The 23,238-nt window shown below is 37.5% G+C and overlaps 1 protein-coding gene across 5 annotated transcripts in view; it reads left to right on the top strand.

Annotated features, from left to right (window-relative positions):
- LOC137262126 (nucleosome assembly protein 1-like 1-A) overlaps positions 1 to 23,238 on the top strand; it is a 37,787-nt gene that overhangs the window by 1,844 nt on the left and 12,705 nt on the right. For 3 of the 5 annotated variants that reach the window (XM_067799904.1, XM_067799902.1, XM_067799905.1), the window contains exons 3-14: positions 5,882 to 5,946; positions 6,167 to 6,281; positions 15,212 to 15,353; positions 15,644 to 15,733; positions 16,283 to 16,349; positions 17,021 to 17,094; positions 17,672 to 17,740; positions 20,041 to 20,180; positions 20,686 to 20,831; positions 21,050 to 21,075; positions 21,504 to 21,620; positions 22,676 to 22,699. In XM_067799904.1, coding sequence (XP_067656005.1) covers positions 5,882 to 5,946; positions 6,167 to 6,281; positions 15,212 to 15,353; positions 15,644 to 15,733; positions 16,283 to 16,349; positions 17,021 to 17,094; positions 17,672 to 17,740; positions 20,041 to 20,180; positions 20,686 to 20,831; positions 21,050 to 21,075; positions 21,504 to 21,620; positions 22,676 to 22,699 — 1,075 coding nt within the window. The remainder of the gene's footprint in view (positions 1 to 5,881; positions 5,947 to 6,166; positions 6,282 to 15,211; positions 15,354 to 15,643; positions 15,734 to 16,282; positions 16,350 to 17,020; positions 17,095 to 17,671; positions 17,741 to 20,040; positions 20,181 to 20,685; positions 20,832 to 21,049; positions 21,076 to 21,503; positions 21,621 to 22,675; positions 22,700 to 23,238) is intronic. The other 2 variants (XM_067799903.1, XM_067799906.1) reach the window with 1 other exon arrangement.

The following is a 23,238-nucleotide window of genomic DNA, read 5'->3' as shown; positions in this document are numbered from 1 at the left end:
TTTTTGAACAGACGGACATAAGTCCTTCATAAGAAAGTTTACATAAGCAAGCTTGATTAAATACACAATTACACATTGATAAATGAATAGGTGTTATTAGAATCACAACATTTTTTACATATGGCCAAGTTGAAAGTATTGTTGATGGAACGAATTATTAATGATCATTGGTATGAAAATGGTAAAATTGATGATACCATACAAAATCGGTTGTGAAGAGATACATACCATAAAAACCAGTGTTCGAATTGATCTTCAGCAACCCATGTATGTAGTAAAACGTGACTTGGGATCGGGTAGTCGGATTCGCTGACATTGTTCCTGGGTCAGTGGGTGTGATATCCCATCATGTCTTGTGATATCATTGCTGGATTGTCTGGTCAAGACTCATATTACAGACTGAAGTGTTGCGTAGTGTTGCCATAAACAGCAAGACAAACAGATGCAATGAAATTTTAGTTCGTGAACAAGTAAGACATATTTTAGCAACACAGTAAACATTCTGAGTATGGTTGAAAAGCAGTTAGTATACCGTCTACGCCTTTTTGGAATCAGTACGACCAGTGTTCCCTATCCAGTTATTACCGTTTTGTTTTTTACCAATAATAATAATTTTGATGATCCAGTATTTTCAACTGCCATTGGTAAATATTTGTTTTGCATAAAGTTGCCTTTTATTGGTAAATTTAACAAACTTGCAGTTAAAAACATCTTGGCACATCTATATATAGACTGTATCACATAGTGTGTATGAAGATCAAGCCATGCCATGTGTTTGGCTGATTTTCCTTCACGCTAGCTATTTATACCCATCGCATGTGGTAATCTTAACAGTAGTTTTAAAAAAAAAGTACAACATACACTGGCGGGGGTTGGGGGGCGGGGGGGGCAAATAAGAAGCAATGGGAAGTCAAACATTAATCTAGTGTGTGTGCAGGGGAGCGCACCCTTGCTCTCCACCTCGCTTTAGTTTACTAAATGAGCATTGAAAACAGGTGAAATGTGCACCTCACCTTTCTCAAAATGCTGTATCTGGCTCTGAACCCCTGCTTGTAATGAACATTCTATCTTTAATGATTATTTAAATGGGTTTGGGTTTCGGCTGAGGGTTTAGATTGGCATTATGATAGGGTTAGGGTTAATGTAGACTCTCTATAGACCCACTATTTTTACTATGGATTTTAGGCTCAAAATAATGAAAAATGATGGTTCTTTCTGTGAAATCTACCTTTGGTGATTCCAGGTTAGAGCATATCTCTAACAACTTACACTTGTCTCAGAGGCAGCCAGATGTATTTATTTTCAGTCTCTGGTTTGGTTGATTGTTTATTGTGGTACCCTGACTTGATTGTTCATTGTGGTACCCTGAGTTTAAGGATCATTGCCGACAAATACCAATCACTTTATACTTCTTTATATGTTTGGTGGCATAATATGCATAGTGCTCAGGTAGCAAATCAGTTAAAGTTAAGGAAAGTTGGATGCGGAGAGTCCTCAAATGAGTGACTGTATTTGACAGCTTGACTCCTGAGAGTGTTTAGGACTTTAATCCTGACCCACAATGAAACACATGTGATACATGTAGTCTCAACTTAGGCAAGTGAATTTTTTCAAACATGCCGCTGTCAACCCAGCAGGAAATATGTACCTGATGGGATAAGTCATGTTACCAGGGATCGAAATAAAGTTTTTTTTCAATTGTGCCTCATTGGCACTGTCATTATAATTTAAGCTTTTAAGTTGCGTACTTCATGTAAATGTGTAAAATAGCCTGGAATCAACAAAGACTGCTATGAATTATGGTTTGGTATGGGGTATTTATTGAATATTTACTGATTTGTCTTCTATTTATTGGATGAGATGCAGTGGGGTAAAATAGTGGATAGAGTGTTTGCTTGTTAGGCTTTTGAAGATCAGGGTTTCATTGCCATCATGGGTGCAGTCTGTGAGGCCTTTTCTGGTGTCCCCTGCCGTAACAATGCTAAAGGCAGCATTAACCCAACTCCCTCACTCTCTGATTGGTTTCCTGGAATGGGGTGCATAATACAGCAAATATGGTAATGTTATCATGTTTACATGTTAGTGTTATGGATGAATTCAAATTTTATTGATTTCTCTGGAAGATCTATTTGTTTCGCTACATTTCAAGGAAACCAGTTTCGCTTTCATATTTTAAGCTGTTTCTTTCCACAAGTGATTAATTGGGTTGATGTTAGCCTTGTCCTTTTTCTAACTGCCTGTTTCCCTGATTACACTGAAACTTGTACAAATGGATTTTTCAACTTTGTCCAGAAAACATTTCAAGATCTCCATGCAGGAATGCTGGGATTCTTTTTTAGTGAAAAGAATAATCCTGTTTGTTGTGTATAGTTTGCAAACTTCTGATATTTAAAGACTCTTCATACTTACTCGACAATTCACTACCATCTTCACACAGTGTCATAGACAGACAGATGTGTTGTAAGTGAAAAACTGATAACAGTAACATTAAAAGGATGAGATGTGATGTGGATTCAATTCTCAGCTGATAAGACATCTATGATTAACTCATGACTCATTCATATCGGCAGTCATTGAATGTTGATCTAAATCTGGTTTTGGGAATGAAATATGAAAAGGGGAATAGTTAAGAAGAACTTTTAAAACGAGCATAGTTAGGAAGATCTGTATTTGTAAAATACCATTCCAAGACTTAGCCTGTGACTGCATATGGTACCAGGACAGTTTTCGTAGATGTTTGGTCATATTTTGTAAAGGACAGTTAAGCTATACACTATTATGTAAAATACATGCATTTCAGAAACGTTGGTCTAGGGAATGAAGAAAAGAAGTTTGCATAAAGAAATAACTTCAAATGTTTTTAGCTACTTAAAATATTGGCTCAACTTCATAATTGTCGCTTCTAGGTCAAAAATATATACGGAACAGCAAAAGAAGATCACATCCCAAAATCGAAAGTTTTTGACAGTCTGTTACTCAAGCCACAATTATGAAAGCTGATTCATGTGAAATTCTATTCAGTTGAATTACATCATTTTGTAAAATTCTATCAAAATCATAATCAATCTGGGTTTATTAGAAACGTAAAAGAAAAAAACCCTTCATGCTAGGAGCCAAGTTTTCAAGTCTGTCTCACGGACTCCAAGGGTTTTGGCACACATTGTCTGGGATTTAGACTCTGTTTTACATCATTGATAATTTTTTTTTGTCCTTGTTATGTCACAACAGCAATGCTGTCACTCTTTTAAGCATGCTGTTTGTGGCAAATGTTCAGATAACAGTCAGTATGTGCATACTGATTTAATGTTTGCATGAGCTGCATAGTAAAGCCTGAAGTAGCAGTACAGGCAGCAGGATGAATACAGAGGGCATTCGGGCAGTTTTGTGATTTTACACTTCAAATGACATGATCTTGGCCACATTTGAAACGTTTCCGTGGATGATAGTGTCTCTGAAAATTATTACTTTGGATGATAAGAGGTTTCTTGAAGTATTTGAGAAGTTTTTATTCAGTAATATTCAGGATTTTCAGTTGTGCTTGTTTTGTGTGTGTGTGTGGACAGGTAAGGTTTAGGTTTTGACTGTTTCATAACTGTTTGAAGGAGCCTTTTCAGGTTGTTGTCTTTGTCAGATGTCAGAATTATTGCAGCTAGTGGTGACTTTTGAATTGTCTTATTTACATGCTACAGGTGGTGTGTTTCTGAAAACAGTTTAATAGTTCTCAGGTTAAGATTTAAATACAAAGTTCAATGTGTCTGACTTTTTTGAGTAATTGTATTCTTCATGTGAACACAATAGACGATATATAATTTCTCTTTTCTTTGGTCCAAAACATTTGCAAGATTATTTTGGATTTCTTCAAAATTGGTGTCCCGGAGCAACCACTGTAAGATGCTATAAATATGCTGATGGACACTAAAAAAAGGAACACATGAAAGTGTTCCTGTGTTCATTTCCAGAATTTCCCCTCGTGTGCAAAGCATTGGAGGAAGTCTGGAAATTACATACTTACTGTGTTGATTGATTGTTTTTTAATGCAGCATTCAGCAATATTCCAGCTATATGGTGGCGGTGTCAGTAAATAATCAAGAATGGAGCAGGCTGTTCAGTCACCAACAGACCCGTGAAGGTCCCAGGGTAGAATAGGCCTTCACCAACCCATGCTTGCATAGAAAGTGACTCTGCTTGTCGTAAGAGGCGACTAACAGGATCGGGTGGTCAGGGTCGCTGACGGTTGATACATGCCATCAGTTCCCAATTGAGCAGGTCGATGCTCATATTGTTTATCACTATATTGTCTTGTCCAGACTCGATTATTTACAGACTGCTACCATATAGCTGGAATATTGCTGAGTGGGGCGTAAAACTAAAATCACTCACTCACTCAATGACCATCAGCATGAGCATCTGTCAAAGCAGCTGTGATGCAGTGTCATGTGTCAACATGTTTGGTGAGTCTGACTACCCAATCCCATTAGTTGCCTCATCTGACAAGCATGGTTGCTGCAGACCCTATTTGAATCTGGAATTTCACGGGTGAATAGTATATGTAAAATAGGAGTTGATGTATGTCTGATGTCTTAATGCAGATTTTAGATTTGGAATATCTTTGTTTGGTGTTGGTCATGGCCTGTTCATGTTTCTGTCAGAGCAGAAAATTTGGAATATTTTTTTTAATAACACTTAGTCACCTACACTCATAAAGTTTTTTTTATATTTTGTGCATCCAGTAACTATTTTTTTGTGCAGGATGTGCTATTTTACATCTGGTAGAATCCTGGTGACGTTTTGTGCTCTTATGTATTTTATGATTTGATGGTCAAGGTGGTGTGTGAAGAATGGGCAACACGATACTTCAAGCTTGGACCATGTTAGTGTAGGACATTTTTTAACACATCATTCTGGCTATGTCAGCGTGTTTGATTGGCAAATTTTCTATCTTTAAATGAAGATAAAAATCTTGATATCTTTGTACCTAATAAATACCTATGTCCTAATATAAGTTCATTTTAAAGACTGCCAGTTAATCCCAAATTTATTGGGAGTAGGGGAGGGATTTGCCTTTGAAATTTTATGGACTATTTGCAGTTGGGTTTAAAATTGAAAATAGGAGCCCCTTGAATCTTTTAGTTTTGAGGTTTTAAACTGTGACCTTGGCTCTAGTGCTTACAGTGACATTTATGTGCTAGTTTGTCTTCTGCATGATTTCAAACATATCAATATTCTGAGCTTTTGGTATTTTGAAGCAGTGGTTTTTTAAAAAAAAAAAAGTAATAAATAAAAAAATTGGTGTCCTCAAGTTGTAAAAAGGGTACGTAAAGGCATGAAAAGGTTGTGCATACAGTTTCTTATACTGAAAGACTCAATACACAGCTATTCTTTCAAAATACTGCTTGACCAAATCATGCAGAAATTGAATTAGGAGATAAACATACTGTGTTGGGAAATCAGCGGTATATAGCGAAATTATAATAGCTCTAAATTTGATTTAAAACCAAACGCGTAGCGTAAGGTTTTAAATACAAAATTTAGAGCTATTATAATTTTGTTATATACCGCTGATTTTCCAACACAATACGTTTATCTCCATTCTACCATAACCATGTTCTTCAGATTTTAAACAAGTACATGATGTGTTGGAAGATCAGAGGTGTATAGCGTGATTATATACCTCTCAATGACTTTGATTGACCAATCACAATCCAGTATTTACTGAAGTCATGGTAGAATTATGTTTATTTTGGAAAACATGTTTCTTCACCCCAGCACCTTAAAACAAAAAATCCGAACTGGAAGGCTGTATTTGAAAAGGAATTGGTGGAATTTGTTTGTTCACTTGTTAAGAACAGAACATATCTGAGTGTATTCCTAATGTTTTCAGTAAACCACCAGCTGAGGGGGAAGAGGAAGTAGAGGAGGTTGAGTCTGGAGAAGAACAGGCAGATGGTAGGTTACCTCCCTTTGAACTAAACTGATACTTACCTGTTACTTACTGTACTTACTTTGTCCCGTACTCACAAATGCAGCAAAAGGAGAAACCTTTAGGCCCAAACTGAGTGGACATACTGGTGTCTGTTTCCGTGAGAGGTGGTAAGGTAGACATGGGTGACTCGGTGAGCTTTGTTGATGGTGGTACAGGAAAGCTAAGATTGTCGTAATATTTCAGATGATGCCCAGACTGCAAACGCCCTGTCGACCATGATGCAGAACCCCCATGTCCTAGCAGCCATTCAGGACAAGCTGGGCAGCATTGTCGGCACACCGTCAGGCTACATACAAAGGTGAGCTGCACAGTATTCATTGTAAGTTGTTCACTGGTCACGACGGGGGCATGAGTTGAGGGGTCACTGAACATAAACAAACATCAAGGGCCAAGTGAACAGTGTGTATATCTTAACGAACACCTCATTGTTAATTTTGAACAGTGTAGAACATGTGTATCATACACTTCAACCAACCTGTGCATATCAAACGATTCGAATCTTGTCTTGCTGTTTCTCCCCGCAGGTATTGTCTTAGTAAAATAGCCATTGTGTAATTCCCCTTCTTAATATTCACAGGGACTACATTTGAATGTGTTGTCTAAATTTATTTATTGGAATGTGAGGCCAGTTTCTTTGTAGCCATCGCTAGATTTTGCAGACAACACAAAAACAAAGTATATAGTTATCTCCCTTCAGTCAATTTCCATTTGCAAGACATTTGTAATTTCTGTGCATTATGCGTGAATCATTGTTATTCGCGATAAAGAAGTACTACCTCGAAGTACTGAATGAGTTGCCATTGGTATTGTAATCAGAAAATCAGAAAACGACGTGTGAGGTAAGATAAGTACAAATGCTCAGTAGGTACTTCAGGTTCAACAGAAGAATTTGTTCTGAGTTGATAGTTCAGATTAGTTACCTAGTGGATTACAACACAGGAAGGAGAGGAGGAAGTATGCAAGTTTGCTTTGATGAAAAATGATCATTTTATCACTGTGTTGAGCCTTGAAATATATTTTCTGTGTATTTGGGAAGATAGCCATTATGCTTGTCTTCCCTTCAAATGAAGAACTTTTTAGGAGCAAAAGGGAAATACAACTACAGTAATTGGACATAAGAAAGTCATCATTAAGGTCATCATTAGTGAAATTCCCATAGACTTGCATGTTAATTAACTAATGCAAGAATAAGTTTCCTAAATTTAGTTTTGGTTGAATTGCTATTTTCCAGTGATTATCAAGAAAACTGCAACCATTTAAACAAATATGAACTGGACAAAAATAGCTAGGGATATACAGTTGAATCCTGTATACTCGGACCCTATATATCTGGAAACCCTGCTTTCTGGATGAATTTTAGGTGAATTGAAACTTACCTTCAGTAATTGTAATTGCTTAACCGGACCCCATGCTTCTGGCCCCGGATTGAGAATTTTCAAGCCATTCTTGTATATTTCCATTTAAAAATGATCCACATATCCGAACAGAAGTACAATGTATCTGTGTGCATGTGTAAGTGTTACGTCAGTACTCTTTACCACATGACTAAGTGAATTCACTGTTAATCTATCGGCAGGTGTTTGATGTGAATTCATTACTTACCCATCAAAACACTACAGACATGTGTCACTTTAGTTGTGGCATATGTTAGAACATCTCATCAGTTAAAGGACCACTAAACTCAATTTTTTGGTACTCTTTTTATCACTGCATATGAAAGTCTTTTGGTTAGTCATAAACGAAACACCCATTTTTTTAAACAAAACACAAACTTGTGGTTAATTAATACCAAGCGCTTAAAAGTTGCTAAAAAGTCGTCTACTTCTCTCTCTCACCCACAAACGAAACCGCAGACAGGTTACGTAACTCTGTCGCCAGAGCCCTACAGTGACGTCATAGAAAGAGCGGTTTCCAGTTAAATGTATAGAAAATGTGTAGGAAGCTCGTCATTTTGCTGATTTCTCGACGTCACCAAAGACATGCCGAATTGTGTTGCCGTCAGTTGTTCCTTGGGGGACGGGTGATTGTGTCACTATGCACAGATTTCCACGAGACTCCGTAGTTTGTGCTTAAATTGGTTGTTAGTGTGTGCGAAGTGAGCTTTGTGGAAGCCTGTGGTGTATACTAAATCGGATGGTTCGCTCCCTACCACGCTTCCAGGATAGAAAATGGAGTCAAGTTTCACCGAGTTTATAAAATTAAGACTGCTTACTACACATTGCTGACCAAAAGGATTTTGCATGGATAGAACGCTTTCTTCCTCAGAAACGAGGTTGTGGTCGAAGTGACAATATTATCGTAAGTAATCTTCTATTGACCCCTTATATTGACCGATTCCAAGAGTGAAATTGTTATGTTATAAGCAATGTCATGTAAAGTCCTAATGTCCATCAATAAAATACATATTTTACTACCAGTAGAAAGTAATTTTGATTTTGTAAGTCGGTGAAAACAAACTTAGATAGCATTCCTCCTCAAGACAGGGCACCACCATTTTTGAAAATCCTGAAGTCACGGGCTAAAGTCTGTTAGAATTATTGAGATTATGATTTGTTCTCATCAAGTAAGAAAATCAAAACTACTGTTTACTGGCAGTTAAATATGCATTTGAATCATGGCCAAAAGGATTTTGCATGACACAGATTTTAGCAGCAGGACTTCTTCTGCAAGCAATATTATATTGACCTCCACCTCACTTCCAAGAGTGACATTGTTATGTTATAAGCAATGCCATGCAAAAGCCTATTGTCCATAAATAAAATACATATTTTACTACTAGTAGAAAGTAATTGTCCTTTTGTAAGTCGGTGAAAATAAACTTAAACAGCATTCATCCTCAGACAGGGCGCCGCCATTTTTGAAAATCGTGAAGTCAAATCCATTTGAATTAATGAGATTATGTATGGTTTGTTCTCATCACGTTAGAAAATCAAAACTACGTAAGTATGTATTTGAATCATTACCGAAAGGCGTTTGCATGACACAACCTGTAACATAACCTAAGCAAGGTCTGGGTCGAAGTGAAAATACTGCTTGATAAATTTCTTCACTTGCTAAATTTACTTGCTTTGTAACGTTCACTCACCAGTATGTAGACACTTGTAAATATACTTGGTCTCATAATCCTAATTACTTTATAATCATACTTGTATGCAATTTGACACTTACTAAAAAGAAAAGCGATCTGCGAATGTATAACAGGAATGTAATATGTAGACATTTCATAGTTTTCCTATATGAATCATAATTTGCATGCACGCCCTAGTGTATGTCATCTGCATCATTACACTTAATGACGAAAACAATGATTCTGTTGAAAGCTACGACAACTTATTAAAAACGAAAATGCAAATATTAAAATTAAAGTTATAGGAGCAATGTCAGGCTATTACCTTCTTCGAGGAATGTATCCATCAATATCCACAAAAACAAGTGATATGTAATTCATCTGCAGATTTCCCAAGTGATGTGTCTTTTAACAGTCTAATATACGAAAACGTGATGTATCGTTTCAGGTTTTTCACATGGCTGCATAGTTTCATTGGTTACCCAAGATAGCACACCTGGCAACTAATTGCATAGTGTGTGTCATTCTTTTTAAAAAGTTATTTAGTTAGCCAATAATGAGCAATCAATGTATTGGCGGTTAATCCTTTAAAAGAAGGGTGTTGTTTTACATAGACACAGACACGACAGAGTGTATTCAGTATAGATTAGTAAATTACATACATAAACAATGCCTTTTGACAAATCCCCCATTTAAATCCCCATAAAACTAATTAATCAATCAGCGTGTTATCGGTTAATCCTTTGAACGATCCAGACAAAAGAAATGCCAAGTGGGGGCCTTTGTCGGGTAATCTAAGTGGCGTTACCACTAATTATACCTGTTATAAATTCATTCACTGAGCATCAAGTGAATGATGGCAAATAACGTGTAGGTTTATACCACCTAACACGGATTACAACCTGGCGACACCAAGTGATTTTGACAGAATCGTCTATGAAAACAAGGGTTGTAACTCGAAAACTAGGCAAAGCAGGAGACAAAACTAAATGATAGTAGATTGTGAAAACATATAGCTTTCATTTTTCTCAACATCTTTTGCGATTTCAGGTTTGTACAAACCTGTAAACGAAACAGTTTAACCCCTGAAATGTAGATGAATACTGCACAGACCCTCATTTCTATACCCACTATTACGTCATGGAGATGCGCCGCTCTGATTGGTTGAAATTTCGTTTGCGGCTGAGAATTGTGCACTGTTGACAAAAAGGTCGATTTAAGGTAATTAAAGGTCGAAATGAGCAGTTTTAATGACGGGGTTTCATTTATAATGATGTCAGCAAGTGATTTTGCATTCGTAGCCTATTAGAGTATATGTGACCTTTAAGAAAACACATTGTACTGTATATAAAGTTCCGTCACCTTTAGATGGGCATAATGACAGATCAGCAGAAAACCATCCTTCAGCCAGTTTAGATCACATCAGCAAATATTTCGAGAAACTTTTGGACATGCCATTAGTAAATCTACTATGGGGGACATTTTAACGTCTAAAGATCAATGGTTAGGACTGTCAGAAGATTCGGCCTCTTTGTCTCGTGCCAGTAATGCAGAACACCAAACATTGGAAGAAGCCCTAATTCTTTGCATTAATGACTTGAATGGTAGAAATGTTGCAGTAAATGATGCAATGATTGTTCAGAAAGCAGACTTGTTTGGCACACAACTTGGCATTTCAGATTTTTCCTATTCACGTGGTTGCCTGTTACGTTTCAAATCTTGTTTCTCTCTCTCCAAGAAAAACTATCAGTGTGAAGCAACTACTACAAACAAAACGGCAATTTCAAAAGGGAGAGAAGAGTTCAAATCAGTTCTGAAGAATTACAAGCCGGATGATATTTTCAATTTAGATGAGACAGGTTTATTTTATACATTAGGTCCCAATTACACTCTCGCTTCAAAGGCATGCTCAGGCATCAAAAGAGCTTATAACAGTAGCACTCTGTTCCAATGTCAGTGGGACAATGAAGATGAAAGCATTGGCAATTCAAGGCAACTGAGGTGCTTTGGCCAAGATTTTAAGTCTACATCCGTTATCGCCACAACTCCAAAGCATGGATGACCAATTGACCAATGAATTGTTCACCGACTGGCTGAGACATTTTGACAGAAGCATGTGTCTTAAAGGTCGTACTGTCAAACTACTGTTAGACAATGCTACCAGCCACAATCACAAGGACATTAGACTGACCAGTGTCGCGGTTCACTACCTACCACCCAACACCACTACCCACATACTACCTATGGATGCTGGGATCATCAGAACTTTAAAGCCCTTTACAAGAAGTCTTTGGTGAAACATTACATCACCTGTGCTGAGAATGAACAACCAAAGACGCTAGTTTTAAGGTTAGCAATCCGATTCGTGATATCAGCCTTGGAAGATGTTAGTGCAAAGTGTATCAGCAATTGTTTTAAACACGCTGATGTAATTGAACTGTCTCTTACTGTTACTAAGGACAAAGACGACGAATACACACACACTCACACACACACACACACCCACACACCCACACGCACACACGCACGCACGCATGCATGCACACACTTGCCAAACTGCGTGATTCAATACAGCAGTTATCCCAGAGTGATGGCGACGACATTCCAACTGTTGAGCAATACATGAAGAAGACACAGTTGTGGAGTCATGAGGTGACTGACGAAGAAATTATCACCAAAGTGCAGTCGACAGACGACCAGTCTCACAATGATGAACCACATAGAGTTGTTGCTTGGACAGTACCTCAAGCTCTTGAAAGCGCTAACAGTTGCTCATATTATGCGAGTGCAATGGCAGTGAATCATCGGTGAATTTGGTGATGGACTTAGTAAAAAAAAGTGGAAGAAATCAAACCAAGAAAACAAACAACTATTACAGACTTTTTCAGGAAATAATATGCTACATAAGAAATGTAAAGTAAGTTGTATAATGTATACATGTAGTGCCAGCGTACTGAAAGTTTTTATTGGCGGTACATTAATTTATTGATTTATTGTTTTACTATTAACTATTCATTGATATACATACAACGTCCATGAATAAATTTGCAATATAAACTAACTACACGTTTTTCATGTTTGATCCAGTTAACCGGATGCCTTGCCATCTGAACAATTTCCGAGTGTGACCAAAATGTCCTGATAAACAGGGTTCAACTGTATATAAATTTTGAAATTCTGAATAATGATCTAATTGTTCATTGACACTCTAGAAATATATCAATCCTAAAAATACCAATATCCCTAACTTAGTTTGTTCAGTATATTAGGTTTAACATGGCTGTCTATTGGAAAGATTAAGATTAAGTTGTGCTTATCGTGCTCAATCAGGTGTCCTTCGATAGCCAGTCAGCGTAAAGATAAAAGAAAATTACGTATACATAACTGATATTTGCAAAGCATTAACATGCAAGTCTGTGGAAATTTCACTAATGATGACTGACTTACTGCCAACTACTGCCTCTCTCAGAATGACTTTAAAAGTTACAGTCACGTGTTAGACAACTTGTTAAATAGGTCTAGCTTCACATGTCAAAGCCAAAGAATATTGTCAAACTTGAACTTATTCAAGATGTTTTCACTTTCTGGATCAGATTAATAGTATCTCCCGAATCTACATGCATGTATAATGTTTAAATTAAGTAAATAAATATTTTACTATCATCTCTTTGTTTTTTAAATTCATCAGTTACCAAAAGAAGAAAGAAATTGTCAAACAAAAAATTCCTGTAATGATCCCATTTAGTTCTGGCAATGAAGTATGGGAAAAGGTTTAAAACATACCGTAACAACTGGCTGCCCAAGCTGTTCAAGAGGGAGCGAGATATAATAGTTAGCTATTGATCTGATGGAAAGTATTTGTTGAAATTTTGCATCAGTTGACAAGGTTGTATTTACCAGAAACAACCCTAAAAACAAAAATAACAATTTAATCAAATACTAAAGAAGATAAATGTAGGTACAGATACCTCATAGTCATGGTCTGGAGGAGATGAAAATATTTCCGAGGCCTCCTGTTTCTCAAGTTCTGTAGAGGAGTGTCAAAGTACTTGTAGTTTTCGTAAAGAGAGCAGCATGAAAGGAGAGAAAGCCATCTGGAACTGTTGTCGTCATTTATAGTAATTCACTTTCTTTAGACGCATTGTGAGACTAGGTTTGTAATTTCAGCTTTACAACATGCATTTGGCACACATAAAGCTGTAATTATAGTTTTGGAGGTGCAGATGTTGCCGCTTATTGACGAAAATATGGATTGGCCAGTGCTATGAACTTAATCTCCATTGAAGGGAGAGAATCTATACGTGTGTTGTGTATGTGTGGCGTGGTAGAGGACATCAGTTCTTTGGGAAGCCTGGTTGAGGAAAGGAGTCAGGACCAACACATCCACAATGAGTACTTTATCTGACAAATTGGACGAAATAGATGAAATGATTGCAAAGTAAGTATTGTCAATGAGGAGGTTTCACGGGTTTAGTGAAAGTTTGTTAGTAAGATTGAACAAGATCTCGCCTCCTAAGAGGATAAGTTTCTCAGTAATGTTGTATCCTTCTACAGGCTATGATTATATATGTATTAGGGGATTATGGAATATGGTGCAATATATTGAATTACTTCCCTTTGTTAACAGCCGATACCAGTCATCTTTGTATTTTTTATTTAGTGTTTTTGGTTGTGTTTTTTGAATTGTGATAGTTGTTGTGATAATTGTGATATGGTATTCAGGCTATTAATTATTGAATATTAACTAATGACAAGAGAATATGTGGACATTACAAGAAAAGCAATGATCAGGTATGGCAGTTTTCTGCGAATCCACGGAAATCTGCAGATTGAAGTGCAAATCAATCCTGGACCCCTTTGGGAGCCTGTGGCCCCCAGACCTCCCAGACCTCCCAGACCCCCCAGATCCCTGAAATCACTTTCACCTGTTGCCATCCCTAAATGATGTTGGCACAGTAGAAATTTGTGGGGTGTATTTCAGGTTTGCCTCTTCTATTTTCTTTTTCAATCAAGTTACATTTTTCAGATTAAAGGCCAGATGACATGCATTTCTTTGGTGATGATATGCTTTTGGGCTAATAATATGGAAAGTCATTTAGTGTCCTTTTACATACACTTAACATGTGAGAATATGTTTTGGGTAGAGGACCTGTGAAGATCCAGGGTAGAACAGGCCTTCAACACCCCATGCCTGCTATAGAAAGTGACTCTGCTTGTCGTAAGAGGCAACTAACGGGATCGGGTCGTCAAGCTTGCTGACTTGGTTGACACGTCATCGGTTCCTGATTGCGCAGATCTATGCTCATGTTGTTGATCACTGGATTGTCTGGTCCAGACTCGATTATGTACAGACCGCTGCTAGAGTTAAGTGAAAAACTAAACTTGCTCAATCAAAGCACAACGTTGAGCAGAGTTGTGTCCTTTGGCAGGCCATAAACCAATGCTTGTGTGTTCTTGATTCTCTGACTATGTCTGTCTATTTACTAGCACTGTGTTCGCGTGTTTCAGTAAAGTAACAAACAAATCTCTACAACCTGCTTTACATTGGATTACATTGTAATGGCGTTGTATTTCATAGGCTATGCTGCTGTTCCGGAATATAGACAAATGTACTCTGTAACAGTACATAACACAACCATATATACCTTTCCATTCACATCTGTGATATGGCAGTTTGGTAGCCTAGTGGTAAAGCAGTTTCTTGTCATGTCCAAGATCTGGGCCTGATGTGTGAAGCTCATTTCAGGTGTTCCATGCCATAATATTGCTGAAATATTGCTAAAAGCAACAAAAAAAACTATTCTTACTCACTCGCGTCTGTTGTTCTTCGTAAAATTACAAATACTGAGCAAAATGAGAAACAAATTTTAACCAGGGTTGGGATTAGAATTGTAATGACAATATGTTAAATATTCAAGATAACTAGACATACAGTTGAGAAAATTATTCCCTAAGCTCTAAAATATTTGACCTCAAAATTGGGATTTCGGTGAACAGGTTATAAGGTTATTGAGTCAACTGGTATCCCTTTTTGGGTCATTATTATGGTAGAGGCAGAGGCCGTCATGTCGTAAACCCAGATTGCCCTGACATTGCTGGAATATTGCTGTAACAGGCTTTAAACCATACTCATTGTCATCTCATCAATGAATCTGTTTCAGTTTGCCGAAGGTGGTGAAGCGGCGTCTGAAGGCTCTGAAGAAACTACAGTTTGATGTAGTCAAGCTGGAATCTGAGTTCTACAAGGAAGTTCATTCTCTTGAGTGTAAATACGCATCCAAATATGTGTCTCTATTTGACAAGGTAAGCTGATATCACCATCATTTTTCTCGTATACATACTGCATGCTCATAGCCAATGTCCTGACTAAAATCAGTGGGCGTACAAGTAGCTTGCATTACAGTGAGAGGTTTTTGATGTCCAAAATGTCATATTTTTTGTTGTCCCTATGTGTTTTAATTATCAGTCTCTTTTTGATTTGATGTGTGAAATTTCATTTTCATGATCATCCAGTTACTCTAACGTGTTCTTTTGATGTAATAAATCTGGCAAAGTAGTTTTTAAAACCACACCCTCTCATTCTTAATTTACAGAGAAAAGACATTTTAAATGGGATAACAGAGCCTAATGATGACGAGTGTGATTGGCCCAGTGAGGATGAGAAGGATGACGAGGAACTGGCTGTAAGTAGTATGGAGTGAAACACTTATGTAAGGGAGAACACGTTCAAAATAAATTAAGACTGAGTAAGTGACTTGTTAATCTGTGACCATATGTACCCTAAGTGGAAAATGAACAAGTGTAAAGAGTCAACCACTTTACCATCACAAGATGCATTACGGCCCACTATTACAACCAAGAGAAATTAAAGGTCATTTTTGATTAATAGCTTGACAATCTTGAGCATAAAAGCGTGCACTTGTTTTTAGTCTTTTGTGTTAATCGCTGGAATACTGCTGACTGAATTGAAAGTACTGTTTCGTCACATACAAAGTCACAAACGTTGATTGATTGTTGTTTAATACCTCACTTAGCAATATTCTAGCTATATGGCCATCCTTAAGGAAGCGAGATAGTCATAATACAGTTCTCTTCTGCCGATGAGATAGGTTGTAATCTAGTCTAGTGTGTAGAATCTATTAATGAAAGTGCCTGTAAAATCTTAAACATGCACATGGACATGGCATGTTAGTTACAGTTGTCTGACATTTTAATCCTCTCTTTCCGGCAAGGAGGATATGAAGAATAAGGCGAAGGTTGAAGACGAGAAGAAAGAAGAAGACAAGAAGGAGGAAGAAAGTAAGTACATTGTGAATATTTGTCATGAATCACTTAAGGGGTTTAACCTCTCTCCAGTTACACTTGATTCCTTAAGAGGCGGTGGTGTAGCCTTATGGTTAAATTGTTTACTCATCACGCCGAAGACGAAGGTTCGTTTCTCCACATCGGTGAAATAAGTGAAACCAATTTCTGATGTCCATCGCAGTGATATTGCTGGAATATTGCAATAAACAGCATAAAACGAAACCCACTTATTCATCTGATAAATCAATGATATGGTCATGCTCACAAACTATTGATCCTGTATGAAGCTTATAGTGTATTAAAATGCAATAGTTAGCAATTTCAAGAGGTGAGAATTCTGTTCAGTTATCAGTGTTCCATATGGTTGCATGTGGTAGGATATATTGACAGATTGTTATGGTCCACAGAAATTAATAGTTGCTTTTAAAGGGGCTGTGGTGTAGCTCCATCATGGTTAGTGTTCGCTCATCACCCAGAATTCCGCAGTTCGATTCCACACATGCTGTGAAAGGCCATAAGTGTGAACTGTTTTAAGGTGTTTTATAATGCTTTGATGCTAGCACAGTATCCCACTGAATGTGCCAGGCAGCACTGGTGAAGTTAGTGCTAACTGTGGTCCTTGTATCAGGCAAAGGTTTATTTAATTCCATGTTTTCTGTTTCCAGGTGATGCAAAGGGAGTCCCTCACTTTTGGTTAACAGTTTTCAAGAATGTAGATATGTTATCAGAAATGGTCCAGGTATGTGTATTGCAGAGTTGAATCTAGGGTTGTAAATATCACTACTAATCAATGTTAGTTTGAGTTTGACCGCTGCTGCTGATTTTACCTTGTGATTCTTGAAATTAGATGTTATATGTCATAGACTTGCTTCAAGGGTCCCTGTAGGTCACATGTCGCCAGAATGTCAAAGGTGAAGGTCACTTGATTAAAAAATGTCACAAGAAAGATGAAGTAGACTTTCTGTAAGTTTTCATTTTTTAAGTTTATCCATATTTTAGAAAATCACCCTGCTTTGAGTGTTTTGGTCAGGTTTTGTTGAAGGTCAGCTTTAAACAAAAATGTGTTTGCCGACATGTCTACTGGCATGTCAGGGGCGAGGGGTAGCCTAGTGGTTAAAGTGTTCACTTGTCATGCTGAAGACCCAGGTTCAATTCCCCACATGTATACAATGTGTGAAGCCCATTCTCTAGTCTCCCCTGCCGTGGTACTGTTGGAATATTGCTAAAAGCGGCGTAAAACTGAAACTCACTCACTGGCATGTCAAATGTGTCTGCCGACATGAAATAGTTGTACATGATGCCACTTTTGCTTTCAGGATCAGGATGAACCTATACTCCAACATCTTCAAGATATAAAGGTCAAGTTCTCTGAATCTGAACCTATGGTGAGTACATTGATGGTGTCAAAGGCAGGGTATCATTTCAACTTGAAATGAGGTGCTGTATATCACGACATCTTTCCAAAAGAAAAATGGTGAAAGAGTCAAAATGGACTTTCAGAAAGAAAATATTTCATGAGATATCAGTACTGCATTGGGATTGAGTGGTATCACCCCATAACATGTGAATGTATAGGTGTTGTATCATAAGAGTGTGTGGTAGTATTGTTTTATCAGGTTTTTGAGGTACATCAAAATGTTATTTTTGAATTTTTGGTGTATTGTGTGATTTCAAATATCAAATTTTATTATTATATGTTTCATATTACACACTTGCTAAACACCTTTGAATTGCTGCCATAGTTCCAAAATGTTGTCGTTTGCCCTTAACTGTCAGACCAGTGTTTTGTTTTATTCGTGAACTACAATGTGGCAGATTGATTCTGAACATTCTGGATACATATCACAAAACATCCTTGAATATATTGTGATACTTATTAAACCTTCAGTACCACCATGCTGTATCATTATGCCTCACTTTTCTAGCATAGGGTATTTCACATATCCTGTGCAACACATCTAGCTTGAAAGGGCTAAATATAATGCTGACGAAAGTCACATGAAATGCCAAGTCGCAAAAAGCCACAATTATTCGTGGGGAGTTGCCTTGTAGTCAGCACATTTAAGGGCAATAATAGATGGTTATTATTCATTAGGAGTATGAGAAGTAACAGGTGTTGACAGTGAATTAGAATGTGACAGGTTGCAGTGACTGGTATTGATCTTGCAATTAATACCTCCTAAAGTTCTGAGAGAAATCCATTGAGACTGATTTCACATTCATAGTTTCGAGAAATGTCTTATAGATTATATTACAATTTTGCCTGTTCATGGAGGCAAGTTTGGAAGTCATTTTGCTACACCTGTGCAGTTGTTGCCTAGCATTGTTACATATTGATAGACTGAGAGATTGGATACAGCCATTACTGTTCCCAGACGAGATAACATGTGTAGGTGTGTTTAAATTAGATGTTGAAATACAGTATTGCGTTGCAAAATGCTTTTTGCATTTGCACTAACCTTACTTCTGGTCCCTGCAATACCTTTTGCAGAGTATTACAACAGACTCCATCAGTCCATATGTCCATTCCATTTTGTCTTTTGCAGAAAAGAATGTATGAAAGTTCAAATATTTCTTCACCAAACTTGAAACCTTTCAGTTCTGTCCTTCCACTTGTAGATATTCAAGAAACAACAAGTTGACACATTCAATTCTTGAAGAGTGTTCTGCCATTGCAGGGGATCTTGTTGACTTTTTCTTCATATTTGTATTTGTAAGAGAATTACACAAAATACACCTTTCTTAGTTCCACCAAAGTAGCAGACCAGTGCGGAAATGTTCATATACACCAGTAACTGCTGGCTGGTTATTCACCTCACACTACAAGCATGAGCACTTCCTAACAGCTATTATGAAATTTGTTTATGGTGTTTTTCAGTTAATTTAACAAGAGTTGTCAAAAAAGAAGCTAAAAATAAAACCTTTGTAAACTTACAGGTTGAACAGTGGTCACTAGACTCATTTGTAAGTGGCACATTAATTAGGTAGCTTGGAGTGCTCTGTGTTAGATTTGGCTTGTGGCTATCTATGATGGTCACAGGAAGGGGACTTACTTGTTTGAGCTGTGTAGATGATGGGGTTATCATTATATTGCTGCATCAATTACTGGGATATCTGTTGAATTCCTGTTTAAGAAATAAATAGTCAGATAATTTACTGAAGGCCACAAGGGCCCGCTAATGTTTGACACTGCCAGTCCAATACAAAAACAACTAGTGTGGGGCCTCTGGGCCGGTGGTTATTTCGAACTCTGATTGACACATCTCATCAGTGCCCAGTTGCTCAGATTGATGCTCATGTTTTGATCACTTGATTGTCTGGTCCAGATTCGATAATTTACAGATTGCTGCCATATTACTTGGTGCGGCAGAAAACTAAACTCACTTCTCATGTTGATTACCTGTGAACATCCGGGTTAGAACTGGCCTTCAGTAACCCATGCTTGTCGTAAGAGGTGACTGATGGGATCGGGTATTCAGACTTGCTGTGACTTTGTAGACTCGTCATCGTATCCGAATTGTGTAGATGGCTCCTCATGCAGTTGATCACTGGATTGTCAGGCCCAGATTTGATTATTTACCAACTGATGGAATATTGCTGAGCACAGCATTAAGCATCAAACCAACCATCCAAATCTCAGAAGAGGTATAATTTTTAAAGTTGTTTTTTTTGTCTTCTGTTGCAGGGATTTACTTTGGAATTTTACTTTGAACCAAATGAGTATTTCACAGAGACACTGCTAACAAAGCAGTACACAATGAGGTTCGAGCCAGACACGCAAGACCCACTTGCGTATGAAGGCCCTGAAATAATCAAATGCCAGGGGTAAGTATATGCTGGGGTTTAAACCTAATTACTTCTTCCTTTTGAGACAAGGGGCACTGGGGTAGCCTAATGGTTAGTGTTTTCTCATCTCACCGAAGACCTGGGTTTGATTACCCGGTACAATATGTGAAGCTCATTGCCAGCGTCCACTGGGATATTGTTTGAATATTACTGAAAGAGTAATAAAACTAAAGTCATGCACTCATTCCTTTTAAGACTAGATTAGAATTTATTTTCAGAAATCCATGCTTGTGGTTGGTAGCAGTTGGTGACAGGAGGGTTGGTCTTGTGATGCAATAGATGCTGTTCCAATTGCGTGAATTTATGTGTGTGATATCCTTCTCTATAATGTCCAGTCCGATACGACATTTCTCAGACTGAGGAAAAAGACACGTCCTTCTGTATGGAAACTAGGGTTATTTTTTAGGGGGTTTTTTCCTCTTAATTCCATGGCATAATGTCAGAAATATTTTGAACTGTGTTTAATGGAGAGGATTCATTTCAGTTGCACCATCACCTGGAACAAAGGCAAGAATGTGACTGTGAAAGTGGTGAAGAAAAAGCAGAAACACAAGGGCAGAGGCACGACTCGCACAGTCACCAAAACTGTACAGAATGATTCCTTCTTCAATTTCTTCAACCCCCCATCAGGTACAATGTGTTAAAAGTTACTGTCCAATTTCGGTAACATCTGATCAAAGAAACTCAAAGCATACCACCAATTTCAACTAAAATGTATAGCATAAGTACATGATTATGGAGTTGCTAGTACGTCACTGACAAACATTCAAGCTCCTAATATGTTGCAAATGTTATTTATTTGCCCTAAGAGTGGCCAACGTATAATCTTTTTTCTTCTGTATTTTCAGTACCTGAGGGTGAAGAAGCTGACATGGTAAGTTCACGGCCATGAGAAAGAACCTTTCCTTGTTTACGTTTGACTATGAGGTTTTGAGGGGAGATAATCAGCTCAGGTGCTGCAGTAGCCATGCAGAGTTGTGTCCCTTGGGCATGTCTAAAACAAGATTGTGCTATACACTTCAAGGGTGTTACATGGACGTAGTAACCTGAATCACTGTGGGATTTCCAGCCTCATTAGGCTGATGTGCCTTAATGAAACTAAAATACTGTGAAAAGATTTCCATGGCGCTTCTTATCATCTTGTTTCTGTATCCCATGAAGCATATATATTTTTGGTGAAAATAACTCCTGAGTTACTATCACATCTGCAATGCAGTTTCATGGCATTTAGACATTTCATCTGTTCCTTCAGTGCCTGATGTGGTTTGTATAAAGTGTCAGAATTTTCCTGTTGCGTTTCAGGATGAAGACTTGGAGGCCTTATTAGCGGCAGATTTTGAAATTGGACATTTTATTCGGGAGAGGATAGTACCCAGGGCCGTGTTGTATTTTACTGGAGAAGCTTTAGAAAATGATGAGGTTTGAAGTTGTCATGTTTTGATTTGATGGCAGTGTTTAATAGCATATTATGTTCATTACAAGAAATGACAATATTTAGTTCTCTTACGTACTAATCTGAAATTATTTTTACTCTGGCATTACAAAAAGATAAACATGGCTGTGCACAAGGAAAATGTTAATTATTCATCCCACTCTTTAAGTCATACAATAATTATGTTGAAGCTTTGAGCAAGGACTTATTTGCTGCCTGTAAACTAGTGGTATTCAAATGAGCTGAAGTAATCGAAGATGGGTGGCAGTGACCAAACAACCGAGCAATTGATCCCATTTTCTCATAATCAAAACCCAAACGATTTGGGAGCTACTGTTTTAGTCTTTGGAATACATGACAATGGAACATATCTTTGAAAATTGTCAGGGCCTGAAAACATGTTTAGTTGTCAGGATACTCACTTCACTTACTGAAGAAGTCATGTATTTCGTGAAGACTCCAGGCAGTTCATATTCATAGTTCACTTGAAAGTAGCAAGTTGTATCATGTTATACCTATCTGCAATAACGACCTGAATAAGGAAATCTGAAAAGTGACGCTAACCAATTTTTTTCGACGATTGATCTGTTCTAATGAATTAGTCATCGGTTACGACATATTAACCAATTCCTAACACTACTGTAAACAGTGGATGATGTCATGCATTTTTCTTGGCAACAAAGGCCAGCAAAGTAACTTAGTTTGACTTGCTTAATCAACATTGAGAATCACTGATGTGGAGATACCAGAAGGTTAATACACATGACTACTCTGTCCTAACTGTTTTTATGTTAATTGGAGGCAGTGAGGTAGCCTAATGGTTAATGTATTCACTCATCAAGCCGAAGATCCCAGCTTGATTCCTCACATGGGTACAGCGAGTGAAGCCCATTTTCGGGTGTCCCAAGGTGTCATATTGCTGGAGTATTGCTAAAAGCGATGTAAAAGTGAACTCGCTCATTACATTAAGTCTCTGTACTAGTGATTATGTGTATTGGTATTGATAGATTTATTTTATAACATATTTGAATTTCTTTTTCAGTATGAAGAGGAAAATGAGGAAGAGGTAAGAGGCTTTTATTATGGGATGATTTTGTCCATGCGCTACTCAACTTTGATTTTTGTAGCCTAACTTTGGTTTTAGTGCTTCATTTGTAAACATTTGGATGTTGCCTCCTAACTGGTGTATAACTGGTGTCTCTTGTTGCTGCTTTTCATTGGTTGGCAATGATATATTGTGATGGAGAAATGCTTTTTTTTTTTTACACCATTGATACAGATGACAGGCAGTGAAACATACATTCTGTGAATTAGTCCGTGGGTTTTCCACAGTGAAGATCTTTAGAACTTATTACGCTTAATTTTCAAGTACAGATTCATATAAATTAGGTACAATTGACTTTGTATTTTTTGTTTGGGTTTCATTTGGATATCAGCCAAAGACAAAATATGTAAATTGTGTAGTTATTTGTAACAGTTTTGAAAAGTAGGAGATAGTTTCCTGGGCCTGTAGTAACTGAGAATCATTGTATTACCAGTAAAAATGTTTTCTTAGGACTTTCTTCTTCTATGGTTCTAAACTCGTGGTTACTGAATGCTGAACAC

The sequence above is a fragment of the Haliotis asinina genome, chromosome 14, assembly GCF_037392515.1.
Source record: "Haliotis asinina isolate JCU_RB_2024 chromosome 14, JCU_Hal_asi_v2, whole genome shotgun sequence".
Taxonomy (NCBI): Eukaryota; Metazoa; Mollusca; class Gastropoda; order Lepetellida; family Haliotidae; genus Haliotis; species Haliotis asinina.
This window is presented reverse-complemented; position numbering and strand designations above follow the sequence as displayed.